General features: G+C 38.2%; 6 protein-coding genes across 10 annotated transcripts in view; 4 read left to right on the top strand and 2 right to left on the bottom strand.

Moving 5' to 3' along the window:
* LOC122413414 (band 4.1-like protein 4) overlaps positions 1-8,633 on the top strand; it is a 25,694-nt gene extending 17,061 nt beyond the window's left edge. For both annotated transcript variants that reach the window (XM_043423737.1, XM_043423736.1), the window contains 11 exons: positions 683-780; positions 4,156-4,276; positions 4,346-4,433; positions 4,528-4,644; positions 4,802-5,302; positions 5,417-5,634; positions 5,723-5,887; positions 6,015-6,170; positions 6,941-7,235; positions 7,943-8,049; positions 8,392-8,633. In XM_043423737.1, coding sequence (XP_043279672.1) covers positions 683-780; positions 4,156-4,276; positions 4,346-4,433; positions 4,528-4,644; positions 4,802-5,302; positions 5,417-5,634; positions 5,723-5,887; positions 6,015-6,170; positions 6,941-7,235; positions 7,943-8,049; positions 8,392-8,428 — 1,903 coding nt within the window. In that variant the 3' untranslated portion in view covers positions 8,429-8,633. The remainder of the gene's footprint in view (positions 1-682; positions 781-4,155; positions 4,277-4,345; positions 4,434-4,527; positions 4,645-4,801; positions 5,303-5,416; positions 5,635-5,722; positions 5,888-6,014; positions 6,171-6,940; positions 7,236-7,942; positions 8,050-8,391) is intronic.
* On the bottom strand, positions 8,621-9,653 carry Srp9 (signal recognition particle 9). The gene is made up of 3 exons (XM_043423756.1): positions 9,412-9,653; positions 8,887-8,955; positions 8,621-8,804 (listed from the first exon to the last, which is right to left on the bottom strand). The coding sequence occupies exons 1-3, from the start codon at positions 9,481-9,483 to the stop codon at positions 8,709-8,711; spliced, it is 237 nt and encodes a 78-aa protein (XP_043279691.1). The 5' UTR covers positions 9,484-9,653; the 3' UTR covers positions 8,621-8,708.
* A 277-nt stretch (positions 9,654-9,930) lies between these two features.
* LOC122413426 (cysteine-rich hydrophobic domain-containing protein 2) lies at positions 9,931-13,402 on the top strand. Its single transcript, XM_043423755.1, has 4 exons — positions 9,931-10,524; positions 10,813-11,023; positions 11,166-11,282; positions 11,394-13,402. Exons 1-4 carry the CDS (start codon positions 10,406-10,408, stop codon positions 11,442-11,444), a joined length of 498 nt encoding a protein of 165 aa, XP_043279690.1. The 5' UTR covers positions 9,931-10,405; the 3' UTR covers positions 11,445-13,402.
* Positions 13,403-13,523: 121 nt separating this feature from the next.
* On the top strand, positions 13,524-16,649 carry LOC122413420 (uncharacterized). Its single transcript, XM_043423749.1, has 7 exons — positions 13,524-14,335; positions 14,591-14,763; positions 14,846-15,065; positions 15,385-15,567; positions 15,656-15,839; positions 15,969-16,320; positions 16,456-16,649. Exons 1-6 carry the CDS (start codon positions 14,119-14,121, stop codon positions 16,300-16,302), a joined length of 1,311 nt encoding a protein of 436 aa, XP_043279684.1. The 5' UTR covers positions 13,524-14,118; the 3' UTR covers positions 16,303-16,320; positions 16,456-16,649.
* l(3)05822 (lethal (3) 05822) lies at positions 16,521-20,639 on the bottom strand. Of its 4 annotated transcripts, none has more exons than XM_043423745.1 (6): positions 20,575-20,639; positions 19,673-19,751; positions 19,469-19,586; positions 18,442-19,227; positions 18,000-18,266; positions 16,521-17,924 (listed from the first exon to the last, which is right to left on the bottom strand). In XM_043423745.1, the coding sequence occupies exons 1-6, from the start codon at positions 20,594-20,596 to the stop codon at positions 17,793-17,795; spliced, it is 1,404 nt and encodes a 467-aa protein (XP_043279680.1). In that variant the 5' UTR covers positions 20,597-20,639; the 3' UTR covers positions 16,521-17,792. The 4 variants fall into 4 exon arrangements, with proteins under 4 accessions (XP_043279680.1, XP_043279681.1, XP_043279682.1 ...); XM_043423746.1 differs by lacking the exon at positions 20,575-20,639 and adding an exon at positions 20,323-20,568; XM_043423747.1 differs by lacking the exon at positions 20,575-20,639 and adding an exon at positions 20,359-20,568.
* A 342-nt stretch (positions 20,640-20,981) lies between these two features.
* Positions 20,982-23,666, top strand: Fkbp39 (FK506-binding protein 39kD). The gene is made up of 4 exons (XM_043423750.1): positions 20,982-21,165; positions 21,347-21,436; positions 22,044-22,974; positions 23,084-23,666. The coding sequence occupies exons 1-4, from the start codon at positions 21,156-21,158 to the stop codon at positions 23,163-23,165; spliced, it is 1,113 nt and encodes a 370-aa protein (XP_043279685.1). The 5' UTR covers positions 20,982-21,155; the 3' UTR covers positions 23,166-23,666.
* Positions 23,667-24,605: the final 939 nt, after the last annotated feature.

The following is a 24,605-nucleotide window of genomic DNA, read 5'->3' as shown; positions in this document are numbered from 1 at the left end:
ATCTCGTCTCTCTTCTATCTCTCTACTCATCTCTCCTCTCTCTCTCTCTCTCTCTCTCTCTCTCTCTCTCTCTCTCTCTCTCTCTCTTCTCTCTCTCTCTCTCTCTCTCTCTCTCTCTCTCTCTCTCTCTCTCTCTCTCTCTCTCTCTCTCTCTCTCTCTCTCTCTCTCTCTCTCCTCTCTCTCTCTCTCTCTCTCTCTCTCTCTCTCTCTCTCTCTCTCTCTCTCTCTCTCTCTTTTTCTCATTTCATGGAGACTTTATCGTAAATCCTCCACTATATTATTGTTTATCGGACACTGTGGCATTTTAAACGCTCGTCATAAATCCAGAACACTTTGAATTTAATCATTCGTTTGAAATAGCAATTGAGACTTGAACTTTATCGGTGGAAGCGTATTTCGGAGCCTCGAATATGAGAAAAGTCTGCTGAGGGTCAAGACCTTCATCATAATTGATGATTCGATTAATGAACAAATGTTTTTTTTTTTTTAAATGAAACAAATCACTCCCAATTTTGTACAGATTCGTATGAATTATTAAAAACCTTTTTTTCAATCCCCGTACGTAACAAGATGATTTTTTAAAAATCGTATTTCGATGAAATGCATAAAAACTGGGAGGATTCGAAGACTCGGGTGAAACGTTCGAGTGTTCTAATTGTTCTTTCAATTCTCTGTTTCCAGGTATCAGTTTTTCCTCCAAGTGAAACAGGACATCGTGCAAGGCAGGCTTCCCGTGTCTTTCGATCTGGCCGCCGAACTCGGAGCTTACGTTGTTCAATGTGAGTTGAAAAAAAAAAGAGTTTCGTTGGATGGAGGGGTTTTTCTGTGGTGGATAAAAAGAGTGCAGAAAAAGAATGTTCTATAACAGATATTCTGTTGTACGAAGAGCGGCTAAAGGAAAAGAGAGAAAGAGAGAAAAAAGGTTGGATATAACGTGGCTAGGGGTCGTTAATACAACTTATAAGGCATCAGGCTCAGTGCGAATAAACGGAGGATCGTGAATCATTCGTCAGGAACGTATTACATACTTGATTTCTCGACTATGCATTCACCGACCAACCTCAATGACGGTAAATTACCCCTTTTCGTCCCCTCTCCGCTCGCCCCTCGCAACCGCCCTTTGTCCTCCCACTCTTTTTTGCAAACTCTGAGAATATCTCGGCACCGAGGCTTTCGCAATTTGCTGAAAATACCTTGGACACGTCCTTGACATCCGCTGTGATGTAATTTTCTTGAAATTCAAATGTTCCATTCTGGATGTTTATTACTTTTATTTTATTTTTCGAATTGAAATTCACATTTTTCATTTTCACTTTCTTTTGCCTTTTTTCTGAATCATTGATTTTTTGTTGTAGCAGTACGACTTGCGCGCGTACGAAATTTGGCGTGCGTTCGGTCTAATCGGTGGAGAAATGTACAAGATGAATATAAACAGAGTAGTCGGAAAAGTCGCCCGTGTGCACATACAGTTTGAGAGTACTAGTGATCTGCGGATAAACATGGAGACTCGGCAAACAAATCTCGGTGCGGCAAAACGTGAAAGTGAGCGTCACGTAAATCCCGCTGTGGGGGGGAAACTCGCCCTGGAAATTGTTTGGCCGAGGGTCAGTTTCACAACGAGGATCCTCGTTTACCTTCAATGGGAAAAATTGTATACACGGTCGCCATGCTCGAGTTATCAAACCGCGAGATTCAAAGCACATCATCCGGCAAATAGAGATACGGAGAGATAGAAAGAGAGGGAGGAAGGGAGATGAACATTTCACGTTGGACATATCGTGTGTCTGTTTGCTTCTCATCTAGGTTGACTCTCTAAAGAATCCGAATGAATGAAACTTCTTCGGAGACTCGCATTTTTTTTCTGTCTCTCCGCCACTTTTTTCCTCTTTTCTATATTTCTCTTTCTCTCTTTTTACAACCTTTCTACGATTCAACTCTGCTCGGATATTCCGATAGGACCGTTGACTTTTCGCCTCTCAGCCAAAGAATTCTCCACTTTTTGCCCTAGGACTGTTTTATTGTGCGACTTTTTCTAAACTCCCATCATGCCAAAGAAACTTCAAGAAGTTCCGAGAGATAGAGAATAACTGGAAATGAATCCAATCAACGGAAAAGCATCCCAATTTTCTCCAAACCATTTTCTCTTCCTCCCCCATTCCTGTCTCCATACAATTGATAAGCATCGAATTCACGACTTTCAATCCCTGCAGCTTCATCCGTTTTCCAAATCAATTCCTTATCTTTATACGCTTCGGATTTTATCTCTTTTCAAAGAATATTAATCGATGGAAAAACTATTTCTTTTTTCCAAATTCAATTTCTTCCTGGACGAGACAGTTTCTTGGCCTTAAATTCGGTTCAAGCATTCATTTTCAAGTGTTTACGTTCACCCTAACTTGTTAATTGACGAAACAAAAAGTTATTGTGCAACGAACACGATTGGTTGTTAAAATTTGACATTAACATTTCAGAGACGTCGATATATTTCTCGAATCTGTCTGCCTGCTTCCTCATTCAAACTTTGCTCCACTTTTTTGGCAATTTTTCACCGAGCATGACGATGCAAAAGATTTACACGATTTTTGAAACTCTTAAACCCTCAAAGCACTTCGCTTCTCTCTCTCTAATTCTCGGTCTCTTGATGCTCATTCCTCCGTAGACACATTTACCGCAAGTAGTCCTCGTCAATTTAAAAAATGTCCTCTCGAGAACCAAGAGAGCTTGATAATGGTACACCCTTTGCTGAAATCACGAGAGCTTTTTAACGTTCTCTCGTAACTCCTCAAGATTTATTCGAAATTCTTGTTGCTCATTTACATGGGAATTATAATTCCCTCGTCTCCTCATTTCTTCCCCTAATCTCCCCCTCTTTCTTTTTTAATTATTTTTTTCGTTGCCTCTCTCACGCGTTTTCTGTCTCTTTCTCGATCTCACGGCACTGTGCATAATTATACACGTTCCAGTGAGCTTACGAGTGAGACTCTCGTCTCTCTTTTTCTCCTTTTCTCGTTCACTCTTCGAGCTCTGCTAATAATTGGCATCGGAAGCCAGAAACTTCGAGGGCGAGAGAGAAAGAAACTCGAGTCTTTTGCCATCGGGCAAAATTGCGCAGTACAGCCTCCTCTCCTCGTCCTCACAGAAAATCGAGTATTTCGAATAAATACAAATATACGAATATCTTTGTGCGAGAGATTCTCATTCCTTTCGAAGATTCATCAAAGTCAGTGAATTCAATTACGAATGAAAGTACCATCAGCGAGCAAACGAGGGTATTAAAATGAAAAATCTTTTTTTTTACATTTAAAAAAAATAAAATTCCTCTATTCGAACAGCAGCTGTGTGCGATGAAAGTCTTTCAATAATTCCAGAGGCGAATTATTCTCATTTGACGTCAATCATTTTTGTATTTTTCCGAGGTTTTTATAATTTAAGATTATTATTTATGTCAAAAAAAATGATTTTATTCTTCAAACGAATGGGAAGCAATGACAGCCTGATTACATATTCGTTAATCAGAGATGAATGATGATAGGCAAAGTTGCAGCAAATGTAACCCCACAAAAGTGCTCGAATCTCGTTTTTCAGGTGGTAAAGTATAAAAAAAAAAGCGAAGAAAAACATTTTCAAGTATCCGGCCTCACTCGCTAATCGTTTCACCGCTCTCGCCTTCTCGATAAACGCTCAAACGATCAGCTCGATATGAGTTTTACCGTCGAAACAGTATAATTACGAGAACGCGAATGCTCTCTCGCCCCCCCTCCTCCGCCCTCTTCTCCCGCACTCGCCCCCCACGCGATTGTCCATTAAACAAGCCACTTCTCGATTACCGCACTTTTTCCTCGTTCAACGTACTCGAAATTACATTTTCCTCCCTTCATGATCATTTTTACAAGTTCACTACCCTTTAAAATTTCTTTTCAGCATGTAACGGAGAGAACCTCTTGCCGAAAGAAAATCAACGACTTTCGAAGCAAGACGAGAATCTTTTTCAAGAGCAGATTATTTTTGAATTATTTTCAGCATTTGTCGAGTGAAAAAAAAATTAGTTTTGATCACATAAAAGAATGTGAAGTCCGCGTCAAAGTGTAAAAAAAACTCTGGCAACGTCCCGTGACTTGAATTTGTTAATAATTTTCACAATTTTTTTTTTCCAGCTGAACTCGGCGATTATGATCCCCGGAGACATTCTCTAGGATACGTCACCGAATTTCGTTTCCTCGCCAATCAGACGGCGGAACTTGAAGCGCGGATAGTCGAGCTACACAAAACTTTGGTGTGAGTTCCTCCCAAGCTACCAAATTCTTCGTTTTTAGTAATCGATAAAAGAACTTTTTTGTTTCATAGTGGCCAACTGCCCTCGGCGGCTGAACTCAACTATTTGGATAAAGTCAAGTGGCTCGAGATGTACGGAGTCGATTTGCACCCCGTATTGGTCAGTACATAAGAAATTTTCTTTACAACCATCGCTCTGCCAATAAAAATAATGGATCGAACGGATCTTTTTTTTTCACTTTGGGTTCTTACAGGGCGAGGATAACGTCGAGTATTATTTGGGACTTACGCCGAGTGGTATAATACTGCTGAGGAACAAAACCAAAGTGGGCAATTATTACTGGCCTCGAATAAATAAAATTTATTACAAGGTGCAGCATAATTTTTGGAATTGTTATACGAAATATAATTTTGATACAATTATATCGTAAAAACTGTGAATAACAAGGAATTTTTATTGTACGATAAAAATCGTTTGAAATGATTGGACGATCAGAATTTTAACGATAAAAATAATGAATGTTGCAGGGAAGATACTTTATGCTTCGTGTGAGTGAAAAAAATTCGGAAGAGAGGACTCACGGTTTCGAGACTCCGTCGAGGGGAGCTTGTCGGCACTTGTGGAAATGTTGTCAAGAGCATCAGGCCTTTTTTCGTTTAATGTCAACGGGGCCACCGCCGTTGAGTCCGTATGCGCGTTTCCGTTCTCACAGCCCGCCAACGAATTCGGAAAAGCATCAAGCGTCGATTCGCCGAAATCCACCGCCGGTTTTTCAACGCGCACCCAGTCGTCGTGCTCAGCGACGCGTCGTCGAAGGACAGGAAATGATCGGACCGTTCATCGAGAAACCCCCGACGGAGCGCAATCCGCCGACGAATATTAATAATTGCAGCAATTCGACGAGACACGTTGTGAACAATTCGAGCCCTCGGAGCACCCGGAGCGCCCCTTGGTCTCAGAGCCAACCTCGTGGACTTTACACTTCCTCGAGCCCGAGATCCGTCAGGTCAGCTGGCACAGCACCCTCGGTGAGTTCCCTCCTATTGTCTGTACTCGATCATATTTTTTACATCTCCAAGAACAACGAAAATTTAGCCATCAGTCTTTAAATGCAGTTGTTATATTTGTTGGTGTTTTTACAGTTGTTAAACAGACTTCAGAGAAGGAGCAGCTCAGTGGAGAGTCAGAGTTCGGGTGACAGCCACAGTCGGAGCGGTCATCGTCGTCGGAGCCACAGTCACAGCCATCGACGACATAGTCGCCACTCGGACTGCGAGTCCGAGCTATCTCGAGGCTCTCACGACACGAGATCCGCTCACAGGAAACATCGCAGGAAGCACAGAAGCTCACGCAATTCCAGGTAAACATTTTTGCACCTTGGCGAATGTTCCAAGACTAGAGGTTGCAAAAATGTATCTCAGAGGATTGAAAAAATGGCCATTTTTCAGACACGAATTGGTAGATTCGGAGCCACAGTGGAGAGAAGCGCAGAAGCGAAAAGGCGAAGGCGTCCAAAGAGCGGTGGTGAGCCACACGGAACCGAGGAGAAGGCACAGGAGTCGCCACCGAAGCCCGTCTTCTCAGAAACAATCGTTGCCGGATGAACTTAGAAAGTGGGCTATCACGTATTTTTTTTTTTTCTATCTTCGAATAGAGATTTTCACAAATTCCCAGAATTTTGTTGGAATACGATCCGAAACAACGACTTCCGATGATTTGACGGTTGCTCATTTTTTGCAGACATTTGGAGTTTGGTCTGATCGACACAACGGGAATGAGCGAACAACAGAGACGTGAAATACCGTACACAATCGTTCAGTCGCAGTCGGTACCTCAATGTCTTCTACACACGAGTAATTCTCGTTTGGAAGAAACCGAGGCAACTTTACCGCCTAGGTACGATGATCTCAAGATGGTCTGCACCCACTACAACCATCCTCCCCAAGAGGATGAAACGGGATCTGTAGTCATTGTTTGATGATATAATATAAACTTGGACCCTGTCAACGTTCCAGTTTCCTCACCGTCCTATGCATGAATATGTTTGTGATGTTTGTTTGTTTTTGGCGACTCCTCCCATTATTAATTTATTTCTTCGAGCATGTGCGTGTTGTTTTTACGTCGTTTTTTTGTAGCATAATTTAAGCATGACCCCAAAAACCCCCTCTATTTATTTGAAGCATGAATCACCCTAAAATAAATCACTAATTAACTGCTTGATGCACCTGTTTTTTGTGTCTTTTGTTTGTCGTTCCCGCGTTCGTTGTTCGTTGTCTTTTCGACCGCAGGCACAATGAGGCACTAGTTTACAAATAGTCATTTTACATTGTCAATCAAATTTCTTCTAGCTTTTTAGTTGAACAATGATTTTATAATTTGAAGAGTGAGCGAATCCAGTTACGTGGGCTTGAAATTATCGTAATGAAAAAATTATTCATGGGAAAATTACTACGTTTTATGTCGAGTCAATCGTGACATTTCATTTTTGTTCACATGTCATGACTCGAAACCCATCGCAAAAATTTTCTATCCAAAATATTAAGACGTATAGCAAAAAATTCGAAAAAAATGTATTTGCACTAAGAACTGCGGAAATTAATTTTTCTTCACATCAATAATAAAATAGTGGGATCAGAAAGGCTTCGATATAAAGAATTAAATTTCAGAAATGTTGGATCCATTGGGAAAAGAGGTAGACGAGATACTCGTCGTAATTGCGACGAGATGATTTATAACTTTCCAAACGCGAGATCATCGCGTAACGAACCAAAGTATCCCATGGATAGGGGTGATTATAATCCAAGACGAGAAGTGGATTATGCGAAGAGTACCATCGGATCACGTAATGGAAGAATTTTGATAGGGAGTAACGTGGACAGCGGATTAGGCGAGAGTACACCACAAGATTTCTCGAGTTGTTGCTCGAGTTCGGCCGATAGTTCTGCAAGACCATCGCGTCCTGTACGTACAACGCAATCAATTGTTTTTAATTTCCACGATATTATCCCTAATCCTGTAAACTCGGATCACTTGCGTCCGTTATTTCGTTCCGAATAATTTTTCACTCAAAAATCGAGTGTTTGGTTTTGAAAAAATAATTCTACATTATTATGCACAATTTTCAAGTTTTTCGTTCATTTTATAAAGTTCATTGATCATTGAATAAAACCTTATACGTGAATGGTGACAAGGTATACGGGATTAGAGCTATTATTCTTTATTTTGATTTCGCCTTCTTTGCTTGCGCAACAAAAGTGCCCTTTAGAGTATTTTGCATTAGGATAAACAATATTCGAAAAAAATATATAATGAGCTAATTTGTCATCGACTCGTAAGATATCGTGCTCAATAACGGTTATAAATAGCAACGAAATACTGATGTTTTATTGATTTGTTGTTATTGACAATGGCAGGAACGAAAAATCCTCGTAAATCAGTTAAGCAACTTGCTGTAGCAGTTAAGAAAAAACCATTATTCAAGCGATATCTAGAAGAGTCCTTTTTTTATTAGCTGGCTTGAAACCATAGACGGGAGATGGAATAATATTACATTGATGAACATTGCCAGTAGTCTCTCTTGGGCAAATTAATAATATATGTAAGAAATATATCTCTTCTCTCCTTCTTTTTCGAGTAAAGATAGATTTTGTTGTCTTTGGTGTGTGTAGACGCAAATGCAATTAGCGGGAGATGGGCGCTATGATCTGTCCTCAAATCAAGAAATGTACTCTCCTGTCGATGCTACTCTGGACGCGGTTCTTCAACCCATTATATCGTAAGTTTACACGATTCTCGTGTGTACGATGTGTAAATGAATAATTTTGTTCAATTTTTTCCTCATCTTGGTGATGAGAAGAAAAACTAACGTTAAACTAGCAATAACAAAATGCAGTAGAAGCTTTTGCAGGCTTTATTTCATTGACAATTAGATTTTTTGTCAATAAAATATTCAACATTGTATATGGTATTTTTTCTTATGAGAATAGCAATTGGATATGTTAACTTGAAAATTTTCATGCTTTAACGAAGAGCGGTAGATGCTTGAAGAAATTTTGAATATTCGATACGTCAGGAAAGGATCTCGTTTTAATGAAATTCTTTGTTAAATGTTTTTCAGAACGCTGACTCGAAGACCACGGAATCGACCAAAATAAGTACTGTACTGTAATCCCCGAAATATAATAAGTAAATATAAATATATATCTATATGTACGGGAAACAAAAAATTATGCACATAATGTATAGTCGAATGAAACTCTTGTTTATACGTCAAACGAATATAAATAAACTATAATCCTACTAGTCACAGGATAGATTAATGAAAAAATGAATAAAAAAGATAACAATTTGAGCTCTGAATCTGACGTATAAATGATTTATTTGATTTATTTATAAAATATATATATATGTATCCCTAGAACAACAACCCCAGTTTCAATTGTCCTTTGACGCCATATGTCTCATCAGATTACCTATAAATTTCTCCATCTTTTTTAAATCTTGAGCTATCTCTGTTTTGTACTGTATACACTGAAATAAGAAACAATAAAAATTACCAAAGTTATAAGCAAGTTCTTGCGGTCTTGCCCAATATTTTTTCAAATTTTCTTACCGTTCGGTCATCCGTAAGCTTGAGAGACAAGTAACCTTTATTGTGAGAATACTTCATGGAGTATCGAGCCTGTAAATAAGAAGTGAAAGCCTTAAGAGGATGGATCAGTTGGTATATCGCAACCGTGAGTGCGAGAGAGATAGTTGCAAATTTCGAAATCGAAATTCTTTGACACAGTTTGATCGATTAAAAAAAGGCTCTGTCAGTCAATTTTTGCCATCGTTCTGCGTAGGCTGACAGAGCCTTTTTTTAATCGATCAAACTGTATCAAAGAATTTCGATTTCGAAAATTCCAAGTGAGGTTAGTCGACTGATCCATACTCTTAAGTTAGAGTTTGGATTGACTGAGGAACATTTCTTTTTACAACCCTTGAAGTTGGGCTAAAATTGAAAATTTTGATAAGAATAAAAATATAAATACTTTGACGTTTAATTTCATAGGAAGATTAATATGGCAACATTATCAGTCTAATTGTTGATTCGAACGCGATAGTTTATGCGAGTACACAATTCTCTGGTGTTTACCTTTAATGGATCTTGAAGGTATAACCTCTCTGCTCCTTTCTCAAATTCTTCCCAAGAATTCATATAAGTCATCTCGCCGAAATAAGAGGAACGGTGGTCGGACAATTTAATGAGGAATTGTTTTCTTCTAGATGTTTATAATTTAATTTACAATTATACTAAAAATTGAATCGCGTGACGCACACCTGGCACGTCAAAGTTCACACTGTAATTGCACGATAAGCTGTCTAATGATTTGGAGGTTATGCAGCGCTGTGAATGACAGGTTACATTTCCATGAATATTTTCTTACTCAGTCGATAACAGTCCAGTTCTTACACACCGCAGCATATGTGCACGTGTCAAATATATATATCGAAAATGGATGTGAGAAAAGAGATCGAATAATAGAGAGAATATATATATTGGTTACGATTATCGACTGAGCGCTAGAATATTTTGCTATAATAATATAATAAATGATTTGTATGGAGTATGGATGGAACAAAAAAAGGCAACTATAAAAATAAAACATTCTTTTCAGAAGTCTAGTCGTGTACGTGTAGTACAAACTGTACAATGTACGTTTTTTGTTTGTAGAGATGATGATCCGCAGTACGCGGATGCTCTGCGACGAGCATGACGTACGATTCTTCGATCTCTCGTAAATCACGACGTTTTTTTCTTCCCATCGTGACTTTTTAAGCTCTTGGAGTAAAACTTGTGTGTGCCGTGTTTGCGAATAGACACAAAGAATATTCGTGTCTGTGATCCTTATTAATACGTCAATTTTTATTACATTACGATGGTCTTATCGAACCTTTGTTAAGAACAGTTTGTGATTATACACCGTTTTTTTGACTTCTCTTTATTTTCAATACCCTAGAAAATGTTTTTGCTGCAACGTGACCATATATAGGACACAAAGGAAAAAAAGATCCCTTTTTAGTTTTCATCCAAGTTGAAACTTGTGCACATTTGTTGTTTTTTGTGCTCTCAATTCGGATTTTTCGGAATGGCAGATTTTGACGCTATTTACGAAGAGGAGGAAGACAATGAACAAAATTCGGAGGAACAATACGTTCCCGCTGTTCCCGATCCCATTGTCGTACGTGGTGCTGGTAACATGACAGTGTGAGTTTTTTTTTTGTACAATCTATAAAAATACGTACATGACTATTATCATTTCTTGATGTGAAATTTTTAATTATTTACCAACCAAAGTCTCTGTTACATCGCAGAATGACAATCTTCTTTGGATCCATCCGATTATTTTATAGATATTCTTCCTTTAATATTTATCCTTTCAATAAACATATGCATAAGTATCCAATTCTAAGTATCAAAACTGCATATTTATTTTGTCTTATTTTTTTTTACTTATTTTTGGTTTTTGCAATAATCATTTCTTTTTCTTCACAGTTTCGGCCTTAGCAATCGTTTTGAATCGGAATTCCCCAATGGACTTGTGTCTCGCGTTGCTCCTGAAGAATTCAAAGCTACCGTCATGCGAGTCAATGGCGTCTTGAAGAAAACGCTGCCTGTCAATGTAAAATGGTTATTTTGCGGTTGTGTCTGTTGTTGCTGTACTCTCGGATGCTCCCTCTGGCCTGTCATTTGCCTGAGTAAAAGGGTTTGTATTTTTAAATCATTCTAGTTTAACCTTTTTTTTTCAATTTTTTTTTTAAAGCAAAAACGCTCTATCGATTTTAGTCGACAGACGAACGGTCAAAAACATCTAAGCTGTTGATTTCATTACCTTAAATCGTTTTTAGACTCAACACTCGTTGAACAAGCTGTTAGAATGGGAAAACAGCAAACTTTATCACAAATTAGGTCTCCATTGGCGACTGACCAAGCAGAGATGCGATAGCTCATCCATGATGGAATATGTGAGAAAATTGTTGAATTTCTTTCATTTTTCTTATATTATTATATCCAACCGTTAATATGTTTCTGTCAAAAAAAAAATTATGTAGATTTACTTCTCGTTCATTTTGTAGGTTCTTCTAGTCGAATTCGTTCCCAAAATACCGATATACAGGCCTGATTAAAGACCAAGAGAATTGCTGATTATGAAATTGGAGGTGCGAAAAAGAAAAAAAGAAAACATTGGACAAGTCGGAATCACAAGGATCTGAGAACGATATAGCGTTCGTAACAGCGATGTGAATTTTACGTATTTTTGTAAATATACCGGTAGGTAGAAGAAGGAAAAACCGAAAAAAATGGACAGTCGAGAGTTGGATGAAAAATTTGCTGTCGGATAACAAAACGTCGATAGAGATTCGAAGAGGGTTGCACCGAAATTATCGAAACTCGAGGCTCGCGGGTCAGATAAATAAAAAGACGATTAAAGCCATCTCCGTCCTCCGAGACAACCGTATAATAAAAAATATTAAATATTAATAATGACGTTTATGATACATACATACATATATATGTATATATACATCTCGTAAAGTTTGCTAGGGTCAAAAGTGTTTAGTTTGGCCGCGTCTGAATCTCGGGTGATTTATTGTTGTCCCGATTCGTTATTCGTTCTTTGAAGCTTTTACCTTTCCGCGTCTTACTCACGGAACGTATCGATGCCTTTCATCTTTGTTTATTTACGAGTTCAACCATTGTATTTTTCTTCTTCGTTAACATTGTTACCATAATTGTTATTCCAATCGATAAGATACACGTGCAACGAACGAGTCACCGAAATTTTGTTTTTCATTTTTTTTTCTCGATTTACACGAGTATGGGATCCTCGCAAAGAGACGAGCTTCTTTATTCGACGATCCATCTAAACGGCTGTGATTGAGAACACAAGACTAGAATTATAAAGCAAGAGCTTAGGCTGCTTGTTTCGTTTCTTTTTTTTTTACACAAAGATCTAGAGATGGATGGCGATATTTTAATTGGCTTGACAATTAATTTTTTGCTCGAAAGCGTTTTGCCCTGTTCACCGCTTTCGACTGTGCTAGCTTGACGACAAAACGCATAGTTTAAATAGAGTACACACGCTCCATATTCAAAGATTTTTTAGTCATAGATTTTTTCTCGAGATTTAAGAGATCGGTGCAACCACGAAAATTTTTGAATGTGTGTCTGCGTGAATGTTTGCGTGCGTTCATAGGAGATGATCGTTAAACAAAAGCTTCACCTTTGTTGCCTTTCCACAATGATAATTATTAAATTGCTTTTTCATTGATTATATGTGTAATGCAACGTTATATCTGTTATTCAGATCTTTTCATCGTAACACGCGTTGATCATGTTTCATTGACTTTATACGTACAGCAATGGGCTAAATCAAATTTTTTCGTATTCGCATATGAGATGGGCATTTTTAAATTTACAAGCTTTCAATCAATGTTGAAAATATCACCAGTCACAAGAACGTATTTCTCGTTATGCAGCCGTACACTGGCAGAACATTTTTTTTAAATGGCACCATTTTTTGATAGCTGAAATTCGTTGGAAAATGATTTATCCACAGCTCCGATGGAAAAGTAAAGAATATTAATCAAATAATTGTCACGACGCATCGTACCATTTTACTGGTAAAATCGAATTTTAGTGAGAGTGCAAAAATTCAATAATCTTAAATATCAAAAAAAATCTAAGGAAACGAAGACGTAGTCTTTACATGTGCCTTTCGGTCATGAAATGGGATAAAATGGATAAGTTAACAGAATGAAATGTATGTATCGTAGTAGAGCAGTTCCTACGAAACAATGTAAATAATTTTAGACTATAGAAATAGTAGTTGCGAGCTGTAGTGTGCTAGAAGTAACAATGAAAAAATACTAAAACGAAACTAAGTGAAAATAAGAGTGAAGAAAACTTGGCATATCGTGAAATTGTAAATCTTGAACTAGCTCGCTCTGGTAGTGCGATATCGAGCGGAGGCATAGAATATAGTGTCGAATAAAAACGAATTTAAAACGAAATAAGAATCTTCGTAATCATGAAAACGTTTGAATTCGTCCTAATCGATGGAATAAATAAAATAATATTACTATGCCGTTCGTAGTTTTTTAAACGAAGAAGAATATATCCAAGTTAAACATCGTTTTTCTGGTGTATCGAACGACCGCATTTATGACTCAAGTAGGCAGTGTCTCTGTGGCTGTCCCTTGTGTACCTATAAAATACATGAGGCACGTTTCTCAACGCATATGGACTCGTCGGTGTAACGCACCAAGACAAACTTCGGGCATCGTCTCATCTGCATTATCTGCAGCAACATTATATTTACTGAGAATAATTCTATGTTATGATAATTGAAGACAGGTGTCTTTGCAGCTTCCCCACATAAGAGCTGACGGAGAGCTCGTTTTCTCTCTCGCACTCACTTTTTCTTGCTAAGATACGAGGAGTGTTTCTCCAACGACTGGTTAACGCCGCAAACATCTTTGCTCCGACAGATCATAATACACGGTGCGACGTACTCGAACGTTTTTTATCGCCAATTTCACGAGTCGAACGTGTTGGATATTTGCTAATTTCTCAAACTTTTATTAATTATTTTATAAAATCGTTATTTCAAAGGGTTTATTCTCCGATGAAATGACATTGAAAAGTTTGATGTTTGTCGCGATCCCTTATTTTTTAAGCCACACGATTGTCGAAATGCTCCGAAAAGATTTCACTTGAGTTGTGTCCTCGTGGAACGAAGTTATAAATTTGTACATATTACGAGTGGAGAATTGAGCTACTGGAATCATTGTTATACGTATGGCAGGAGGTCGTAATACGTCGACCCAAATATTTCGAGCGCAAAACGATTGCACCTTACCTCTCGAAGTTTTGGACTTTATCTACGATTTCACCCAGCCGGATTTGGAGTTCATTTGGCCGTGTCAGGCACGATCCTACTGGCTCTATCTTCAACCTTTCGTCAAATTTGTTCGCGTTCTCTTGAACTATGTGACACCATTTATCATTATTATCGGTGAGGATAATTGCTCAAAATTATAGAAGAAGCTAACAAAGTATAAATGAAAAATCGAATGACCGAAACCAGGCCAGATTCAGATTTAAAGGAAGTTCAATAAATCCAATTTTCCTGTTCCTATCGAATATTATTGTTCGAAAAGCGGATAAGAAGTTTATTCTTCCATGATTTAGTAGAAAATCGAGTTTTACGAGAAGAAAATGTAAAAACTTTCTTAATTCACGATTCACACTCTTTGATAAATTTTTGCAGGTGTGACTTTGAATGTCGTTTCATTCGGGATGTTGAATACCGTGGCCATGTCAGATTCGGGTTTAGCCCTGTATCTTCGTGCTCTTGCTCTATCGGATAACGGTGCTCTTATTTTTAATTACGCGGTCGGGGTAGCGAGATCTCAATCTCTGTACGTCAATTCTCTCTTCATGGTGAGCCAAAAAATTCATTACAAGTTTCCTCTGAATTTTTGTTAAATCAACAGAAATGTGGTTCAATTTTTCTGTCATTTAGAATAGCAGATTCCTGTGTGGATCGAATTCAGTATCTATGGAATTGTTTCAATTCACTTCGACCTGGCTCGTCGTGTGTTTAACTTGGGCTCGTGTAGCTGCTGTTATATTTCCCCTACAGACTCGTAAGAAAATTTACACCAGTCGGTCTACGGTCCTCACGATCGCCACTCTCACTTGCACAAGTTTTGTGATCTCGTTAACGAAACTCTATTATGGAGGTAAGAATCTCGTTATAATTTTTTTCCAAGAGAATCGTCAATCTGCTTTTCCTCGATTTCTTTTATGCTCACACAAGTAACGATCGAGCTCTCATTAATAATGCCTTTTACACATATTCTGCTGCAAGCAGTCCTCTGTCAAGAGAAAGAAAATCCACAAATTCTGTGAATTGCATAAAAACTCGAACATGTAATAATCACGCTTTTGCCGAATTGACGAATTCTATTTTTGCATTTTTTGAATCTCTTCTCACAATCTCTGTACTTTAACTGACATAATTATTCAAATAGTGCAATTTTAGGTGATTTTTTTCAACAGGATACGAGTCTGACAGCGTTTTCGAATTTGTGCCTTGTCAGATAAAAACAAAGCCTTGGGGTAACGCGATGTATTTTTACATAGCGTTTTCCACGTGGTTGCCTTCGCTCTTTATATTCATTGGCAATGTATTGCTGATCGTGCACATGAGAAAATCCGATTTGATCAGAAATCAATTGACGCGTGAGTGTTGCGAGAAGGATGGAGACCGATGGGGCGTGTAAGAATAAAATGTAGTTTAATAACTATTTTTGAAGATTATTTCTTTCAGGAACATCAGGAACGTCTTCGAATGCGACGAGCAGAACGAGTCGAATGTTACTCGCGGTTTCGATCGTGTATTTAGTCCTCTTACTGCCAATCGGAATCGTCGAAACCCTCGAGCTCTACTGGGACGTCGTTTTGGTGAAATATCCATCGATGAACAACGAGGAGAATGCTCGTTACATAAGCTGGTTAAGCAACTAAAACTAAATCCCATTAAATTAGTCTGAATTGCGAAATATGCTTCGGTTCGGTTGATCCTCGAGTGAAAACGATGATAAATCACTCTCACGTGTCTTTTTTTCCTCTCTTTCTTACAGGCTCGAAGAAAAAATGCTGTTGAAATGGTGCCGAGGATTTTTCTTTCACGTCTACCACTGGAACTTTGCTATTAATTTTTTTCTCTACTATCTTACTGGTAAAAAATTTCGAGATGGTGTCATAAAGGCTTTCAAAAATTGCACAAAGACTTTAAAGCCTGCAAGCTTTTTACCGTGGAATTCGTGTTGTAAAATCACGAGAAGCTTGGCCAGATCTCGAAGGTCGAACATTTTGTTGATCCGAGTGATCACTCTCGACGAGCATTCGGTCAATGGCAACATTACGATTGGTGATTCGAACGCTTTTCGTTCCAGCGGTCGTCTTCGTTATTGAATCGTGCGTCAAAAAATGGTATGGAGCTGGAAACAAAATTTCTGTAGTATTAAAACCTGATGAACCTTCTATTTCGATGACTGCGATTTCAATTGAGTACGCCCAGTGGGAAGGAGAATTTGAATTCATCACAAGAACTTTCATTTTTTGTAGATACGTTGCTTAACGAACTGGTATTAAGGATATTGGGTTGAATGTATAAACGAAGAAAAAAGGTGTATCTTGAAATTTTGTATATTGACGGCGGAAAAATATCACATTCTGTATCAGTACGGGATATGAAACAGTCGCTGAACGATGTTTAATCGTGTACAATATATGTGTAAATATATAAAGCGTTTTACAAAGTTTGTTAAAACTCTTTCATAATCCCTCTCTTCTTTCAACGACCGGATATGTCTTCCGAAGTGTTATTACGATTGTAAAAAGGTGATATTAGTTTTGGTCCCCGACTAATATTCACAATAACCGAATTTGGAAACGAGTTAATACTGAGAATTAAAGAAGAAATAATTCATATAAAATGTATCGTTTGAGATAAGGGAAAGAAAAAGAAAAAAAAAACAAAAAATAATTCTTCATCGATTATAAGCCAAGTTCGCCAAGACTCGCGTCGTCTCGAAAAAGAAAAATCTTCGTCTCGCCCCTTCTACAAAGTAATGGACAATTATAGCAAAAATGAGCGTTCAATCGATAGAAGCTATCTCGGAAGTTATATACAAGAGAACTTTAGCTTATTCGTTCGTTATGAAGCGAAACTAAAATTAACCAGGCGTGATAAATTAATCTCTTACACGTGTATATGTATATTCAAATTTTACACTTTTTCATAACCGCTCGAATATTCAAAAGAAATATTCTCCCTTTCCCCGAAATTTTTGAATCTTCAACGACTCGCAATGTACAAATTCTTTGATGTATCTCGTTAAGCGCAAAAATTCTTTTTAAAATACAACAAATAGTATTAACGCGGTACACTCAGCTAACACTTATCGGTGCTTCTCATTAAAGCAACGCCCCATTTTCGAAACACGTGGTAGCGAAAATGTTCGTGACGTTTGGACGTACGTGAGAATATTATCCGAACAATAAGCACACTCAAGATATGATAGCGTCGGTAGTTTCGCAGAGTATTCGTTTTCAAGTTTCAAATTAAGCTATATAACACTCGAACTCGTGTTCCTGCTTTAATTATGAAAACCACCTACGACTTACGCTGGAAAATTTCGATTCGAACGAAGAAGGAAGCAAATTCTGTCCTGCGGTAAATTATAGCAAATAGACGAGTAACTACATCGAAACGATGCGGTTCATGCTCCGTAGAATGATTGCGATCGAGTGTTGGGAAGTGAAAGTATTCTCGGTTAACTCCTTCCATACCCCTTCTTTCGAATCTTCCACTCGATGAACTTCAATTTGAGAAAATGTAACAGGAATTTTCCTCCTCCCCGAACTAATCGAATCGAGTTTCCTTTTTTATACTTTCTGGTTTACGATGATTTGGGCAAATCCTGCGGAACTCTGTCAACATAGTTCGCCGGAAATTGTCCTTTCTTACCTCGGTATTCACCGAACAGCCAATCGTTCGATATTTTTGATAGTACCGTTATTTTGGCGCCTTCCTAAGAATGATAAAAAAATAATTTTTAATCATTTTTCAATAAATCGAAAGGAAGTAATAATGATTTGGGCTTTACCTCGAAGGGAAGATCTTCCCAAGTTTCACCGTTGAACGTGTAAAGTGCGTTAACAACGTGATTTGAAACTCCTGGTAAGGGGACAACGACATCGACGAAATTAGCAGGAAATATCCCTGTGCGATTGCCGATTCGACCTTCGAGCCATTCCTCATTAATGGCTCTGAGCAACGTTACGGTCTCACCTTGCTTTAGAGGAAGATCGCCTGATTGGGAAGCGGCGAAATCATAAAGCGCGATTCCGTGGGGGAAGGCGTTTGTTTTATTCTATAAATGCACAGTCGAAATAAATATTACGTAAGCGTGAAGAAATTTCGGTTGCATTGGTGAGATATATTTTAAAAATCCAAACTCCCTCATTTGCGAAATTGACGTAAAAAATAACAGAATTCATATTGACCAAAAAGAAAAGCAAAAAATAAAAAAAACAATCGTCACGTACCGATGGAGCTTCGATTTCTTGAAGGTATTCGGACGGTGGAGCGGGCGGAGGTATCGAAGGCATCGGCGGCGAAGGATTGTCGTCGTAATCGGGCCATTCGTTGATGGGATTGAAAGTGGTTCCCGAAGATCCTCCAGAAGGCACATTACCATTGGAAAAGTTGGAAGTTGAGGGATGACTGAAATCTGTGACTATAGGTGCTAGACTTCGATTGAGACATTTTGGAGCCGGTGGTTTTGGGGGTCTCGCGCGAATAATAGTGGGCATCGTTGCCACAGAGTTCGTAACCGGTGGATTAAAAGTGGTTGAATTGCTCGGAAGCGTATCGTTGTAAGCAAAGAAATTTGCATCACCGATACGTTTTGTTGAAATTGAAGTACTCGCGTTACTCGATGACAACTGTGAGAACGGATCGTGACTGCTCGTCACCTTCCATGGATCGTTACTGCTCGTTTTGCTGCTCGACAAACTTCCGAAAAAGTCGAAATCGTCCTCGAAGGCACTTTCCGTCTGCGACGTATTGCCGCTACTCGTAAAAACCGACGGATTCGAATTCCCGTCGCTACCAAAACTGTCCACGCTAACACCGTCGCTATTTGATCTCGTTGTAAACGTTGGTGATCCAGGAGGACTCAGATCTATCAATGAAACCCCAGGATCCACCGTACTGTTTGATTGCGAATTCCCGCTTTGGAATCGTGAGCTTGACAATGCTAAATTCGGAATTTCCTGTTTCCTTTGCGTCTTCCGTCCAAATATGTTGGTCAATAATTCCGTCGGCCTTACCTGAAAAAATATTTTCAAGTTATTGAGCAATACATGCTAACGTAGACGAATGCATTATTTTGTTGTCAAGTAGCATTTTCAAAAATTGACTCACTAATCATCGTCAAAGTCTTAGAAATGCAAATATTTTTGTAACAAATTAGCATTTACAGTAAAAGAAGGAATTCATTAATAATTCATTGAGCCCAAGTAAGGTTCAATGTGGCACACGAGGTGGAAAGAAATTCAAGGTCATGCTCACTGGCTTCTTAGTTTTATCGTCGTTTCGGGGAAAAGAATCCTTTTTGAATCGCGGTGGAGGAGGACGCGGCGGTGGTTTTTTCTTCTGATTTGGTTGCATGGTAGTACCGAAAGGATCACTAGAATGAAAAAAAAAAAAAAAATTCAATAGGATACATAAAGCGACAGTTTGAGGCTGAATGATTGTGAAAAGAAAATTGCTCACTTGTTACTCCAGCCTGAGTTAATTTGAGTTCCAAAATTGGAGGGCGGCCGAGGAGCTGCTCGAGTTGGTATGGGCATTTCTGAAATGGTCAACACGGAGAGAAAAAATGAAAATAAAATGTTTGATTTGGAAGGCCATATAAAACGTGGAATATCGTTTTATATATTATTGAAAGGAACTTCGCGTCGCCTGACACTGAACGTCACGACTAACCAACACAAACTCAATAAAAGATACGCGCGTCACCCAAGAGCACACTCACACATTCTAAAACGCAAAGATACGAGCGCCCACTTGGTACGTCCGTGTAATTGCGTACCAAAACTGATAATAAAAGAAAACAGCGATTTAGCGAAGACAACGTGCGCTCTCATTCGCCAAAACAGATGTGACAGTAAATAATAACGTTCGAATAACCGCCCACTTTTCCTCGAACATCAATGTACTGGGGAAACAATTGTAGTAATTCGTTATTACTACGAAAAAAAACGATACAAAAAATTAATTACGAAATTATATGTCAATTATGACACAAGAAAACTAAATATCTGCTTGCTTTTTTTTCTAGTTTTTGCCTTATTTTTATTTCAGCACAGTCGAATTTTCGAAAACGAGTTTCAAAAAGAACTGTAATTTCGCAATCCACGTACTTTGCACCATTATATATCGTAAAATAATCGTTGAACCTCTTTACTCGATCCGTCTTACGATGAGGTTGAGCGATGATTAAAAAAAATCACATCCCAAAAGAATCCGGAAACGCACAATCGAACAAGTTACTACGCCGATGTGCACTTGATAACGTTTCAAACTAAACCGATGATCCGAACCAGCAATCCCCGTAGTCATTCGCTTTATATTACCCCCAAAACCCGACCGTGATATCCGAAAGAAAACCTCACCTGGTCTTACGTGGGCGGCCATTGTTTGTTGTTATGAGTGCGCTTGTGTGGCGGCGCTAGCGACCTTTTCGAATATACGCGTTAACTTTTTTTATTTTATTATCTCTCGAATAGATATCACGAATTTTAATTGAATAAAATTTCAGAAACAAATGAAAGTCAACTTTTCTTATGTTTTTTTCAAAGTAAACAACGTCTCGGTACACACACTATTCACTTATTAGCACTCGTTTATTCAAAGAGTTTGACTCGAGTCACTTCACATGACACATGCGGAGTACGACACTTTGAATTTGTAGGTATCTGACCGATAGTCGATTACAACGTAACCGAAGGAACAGATGTCACCACTGTTAATTTTTGAGCGCGGTGTACTCTACCTCGGGTGTTCGATAGCGATAGATTCACAGTTTCACAGTCACAGTATTCACATTCATACGAATAAACGGGTTGGCGCGAGAGCGGTAGTGTAACCGTTGGATCCCGAGTAGCTGAAAATATTTCAGAAAGTGATATTATCTTATTTTCGATAACTTTTTTTTTATTTCTTACTGAACGAACTACACTGAGACACATTCAAGATGTTTTGGGGTAAGTTAAAGTATTATTTTCTAAAGAATTACAAAATGATTCGAAGTTCGACTCCTGAGAGTACAAGAATGGCGTCGCCATGCGGTCGAACAAAAGTAAAATTGAATCGTCGTTCGATTATCATTTTTGATTTTCGATGTATTTGCGGAAAGTCAATGAGTTTTTATCAATTATTTGACAGGATTAATTATGGAACCGAACAAACGGTACACCCAGACCGTTGAAAAATCATTCCACGTGTCGATGGCCAGCCTCGACGCTGTTACTGCCGGTAAGTTTTTTTTACGACCGCGTGGTTCACACACACTCGTTCGAAAATAAATGACATTCAACCGTTATGAACTATTCAAATACGTATATTCATTTGAAAAATAGAATAGTACCTGAAGAAACGATTTCTTAAAGCAGTGAAAATTCAATCATTTTCTAATGTTTCAAAAAAATACATCTATATTCCAAACATCTTAACCTCACTGTCAATATACTCAGTATGATAAATATATTTGAAATTGTGATATTATTGATTTTTCTTTTGTCTCTCTAGGGTCAAAAGTTCTACGCAATGATCATAATCAAACCTTATAATTTATGAGAACAACATTTTTGCATCAATTATTGCTATACGTCATCATGTTCATGTAATTTATTGAGCCGTAATCGCTAAGAGCTTAAATTTTAATGAATTTGAAATTTAGTGTTCATCTTTTTTTTGTAAAAAAATATAAACAACAGCAATGTCTGCCAAAAAGTTAAAGTATTATTCATGCTCGAAAGAATGTAAAGATTGAAATGTAGACATGAATGTATGAAAGTGATAGTGATTTCTGAAAAATGATTTCAAAGGAATCATTAAATAATGAAAAACTTTTTTGTCTCAGACAATACAATTGTTCAGGTGATGCTATGCTATGACGAGCGCAACTATTTGTTATGCAGTCTGAAAAAAGATTTGGCCTGGCAAGTGCCATTAGACTTGAATTTTCAAGAGGGTACAAAAATAGCGTTCACATCCAATGGACGTGGTCATGTTCACCTAACGGGTTATCTAATACCAGAAGAGGAGGATGATTTGGATTTGGACGAGATGGAAGAAGAAGATGAAGAGGAAGAAGACGACGAAGAGGTTCCACAATTAGTGGGCAAACAGTCTAAAAGAAAAGCTAATGAATCCCCCAAGGAGAATAAAAAGATTAAAAGATTGAAGGCGCAAAAGAAAGAAGAAGAGTCTTCGGAGGAGGACGACGATGATGTTGAGAACGATGATGAAGAGGACGAGGAAGGTCTCGAAGTTAAAGGCGAGGCTGAAGAAGATTCAGACGAAATGGATGATGACGACGATGAAGAAGAGGAAGATGATAGCGAAGAAGATGACGAAGAAGAGCCGGAAGTGAAACCCCAACAGAAGAAAAATAAACAGCAGCAGAAACAAAATGCCAAACAAGAAAAGCAAAAAATGGTCAACGGAAAAGACGTTAAACAGGAGTCCCAGAAACAGCAAAAGAAAAATAAAGCCGAACAACAGCAACCACAACAGAACAACGCTCAAGTGCAAAAAAAAAGAGTCATTGAAGGTGGCGTCCAAATAGAAGATATCAAAATTGGAAACGGCGCCCCTGCTAAACCAGGAAAATTTGCTTTTGTCTACTACGTCGGTAAATTGAAGAATGGCAAAAAATTCGATTCTATACAATACGGCGACGGATTTAAATTCCGTCTTGGTAAAGGCGAAGTTATCAAAGGGTGGGACGTTGGTATTGCTGGCATGAAAATTGGAGGAAAAAGAAAAATTACGATACCTCCACATTATGCGTAAGTGAACACGAATAACTTTTTAATGGGAAATGTACCAATTTTTTTGTATTGATCCATCGGCAAAATGTTCGAGGAATAATTGGTAACTCATTTTTTATTTCAATAGATACGGCGCTAAGGGTTCCCCGCCAGCGATTCCCGGTAACAGTACTCTAGTATTCGACGTTGAGCTCAAAAACGTGCACTAAATTTTTCTCAAAGTTATGCATATGAGCGACTATGTATAAAAAAGATTTTTCCATCGACTATTCTCTCGCGTTGTACACGTCTTCCTCATTCTCAACGCTTCTTCGACACGTAAGGATACATCGTACTTCGATAAATAATCACGAATAACTGGATGGACCAATCGGAATGAACGAGGCGAATTGTATCTCGTCAAATATTTCATAACATCGTATCTACGTTTTTTTTCCTCGTTTCTTCTTCACACATGTGGCATATTAACCGTAATTCTAAGTTGGGTGGTCTTTTTTTAAATATTTTTTTCATTGCCGCCTGCCACTGTACAGCTGCGTTTACATGTGAAATAATTATAACACGGGAATTCAAGAAGTATTGAACTAGGAGAAACAGGAACAAGAGCACTATTCTGTTGAACTTTTATTGAATAAAACAACGTTTATAAATATTTCACAACATTGTCCTACCATAATGATTCTGATTAAAATTATTTTCTTACAATTAAACATTAACCGAATTCTTTTTTCGCCATATCAAACTTTCTACCTGTCGGAAGATCTATTGCGCATTGTCTTTTTGGTTTTTGTTTTCTGCATCTTCCATATCCGGAATGGTAAATTGAATGGTTTTTTTAATGAACCATCCGTTCTGGACCCCACATTGCATTGAACGAAAATTAATTTCTTTCCCTACTCCGGGATTTCATCATTCAACTTTTGCTGTTTTTTCGCTTTTATTCCATCCCAACGTGCAAACGCCGTTTTCACATTTTTTCACCAACTCCGGTGGTTGTTCCTGTCCGTCATCCCCGGGTTTTCCTTGTGTCCTGATTTGCCAGAGTTTCATGATAATTGGTTGAATGAGAAATTTCCAAATGAGGAGAAAGATTGGAACAGCGACGCAAGGTAAACACACCATTTTTATATAATCTCGTTAAGATCACGAAAATCCCGATTACAAATCCTACAACAACACAAGTTTATGAAAAAGATGAATATTTTGATCATCGAAATGATTTGTCACTTTCTAGGTTAAACGTACGTGAAGTCTTGTATCCCTTCGAAGCAGCAATGCCAACGAACGAGCTCTAAAGCTAAACGATTATTTGTTCCCCTTCTCTCTCACGTCACTCGAGCGCCGTGATGAGCTGCGCGCGCCGTTCTCGTATCTCTACGTGCTTTATTGCCTCATCATTTTCGTGTTTCCAAAAATGCCTAATCTCTCATGTATATTTCGATAGAGAATTTTCGGTCTGAACAATGAAAACTTATGATGAAAAATTAAAGTTCACTTATTTATCCGTTTTTTCTAATGTTTATCATCGAGATGTTCGCAAAAGCGTCGGAAACGTGGAATTTCGTTTAGCTTCTTACCTGTCGACTCTCAATCGGATAACACGTCGTGCTCCTATTGACCCCCATCCATTCCGATTGTATTGATGAAAT

This window comes from Venturia canescens, chromosome 7 (genome assembly GCF_019457755.1).
Source record: "Venturia canescens isolate UGA chromosome 7, ASM1945775v1, whole genome shotgun sequence".
Lineage (NCBI taxonomy): Eukaryota > Metazoa > Arthropoda > Insecta > Hymenoptera > Ichneumonidae > Venturia > Venturia canescens.
Note: the sequence above shows the minus strand (reverse complement) of the source record. Positions and strands in the feature narration are given on the sequence as shown.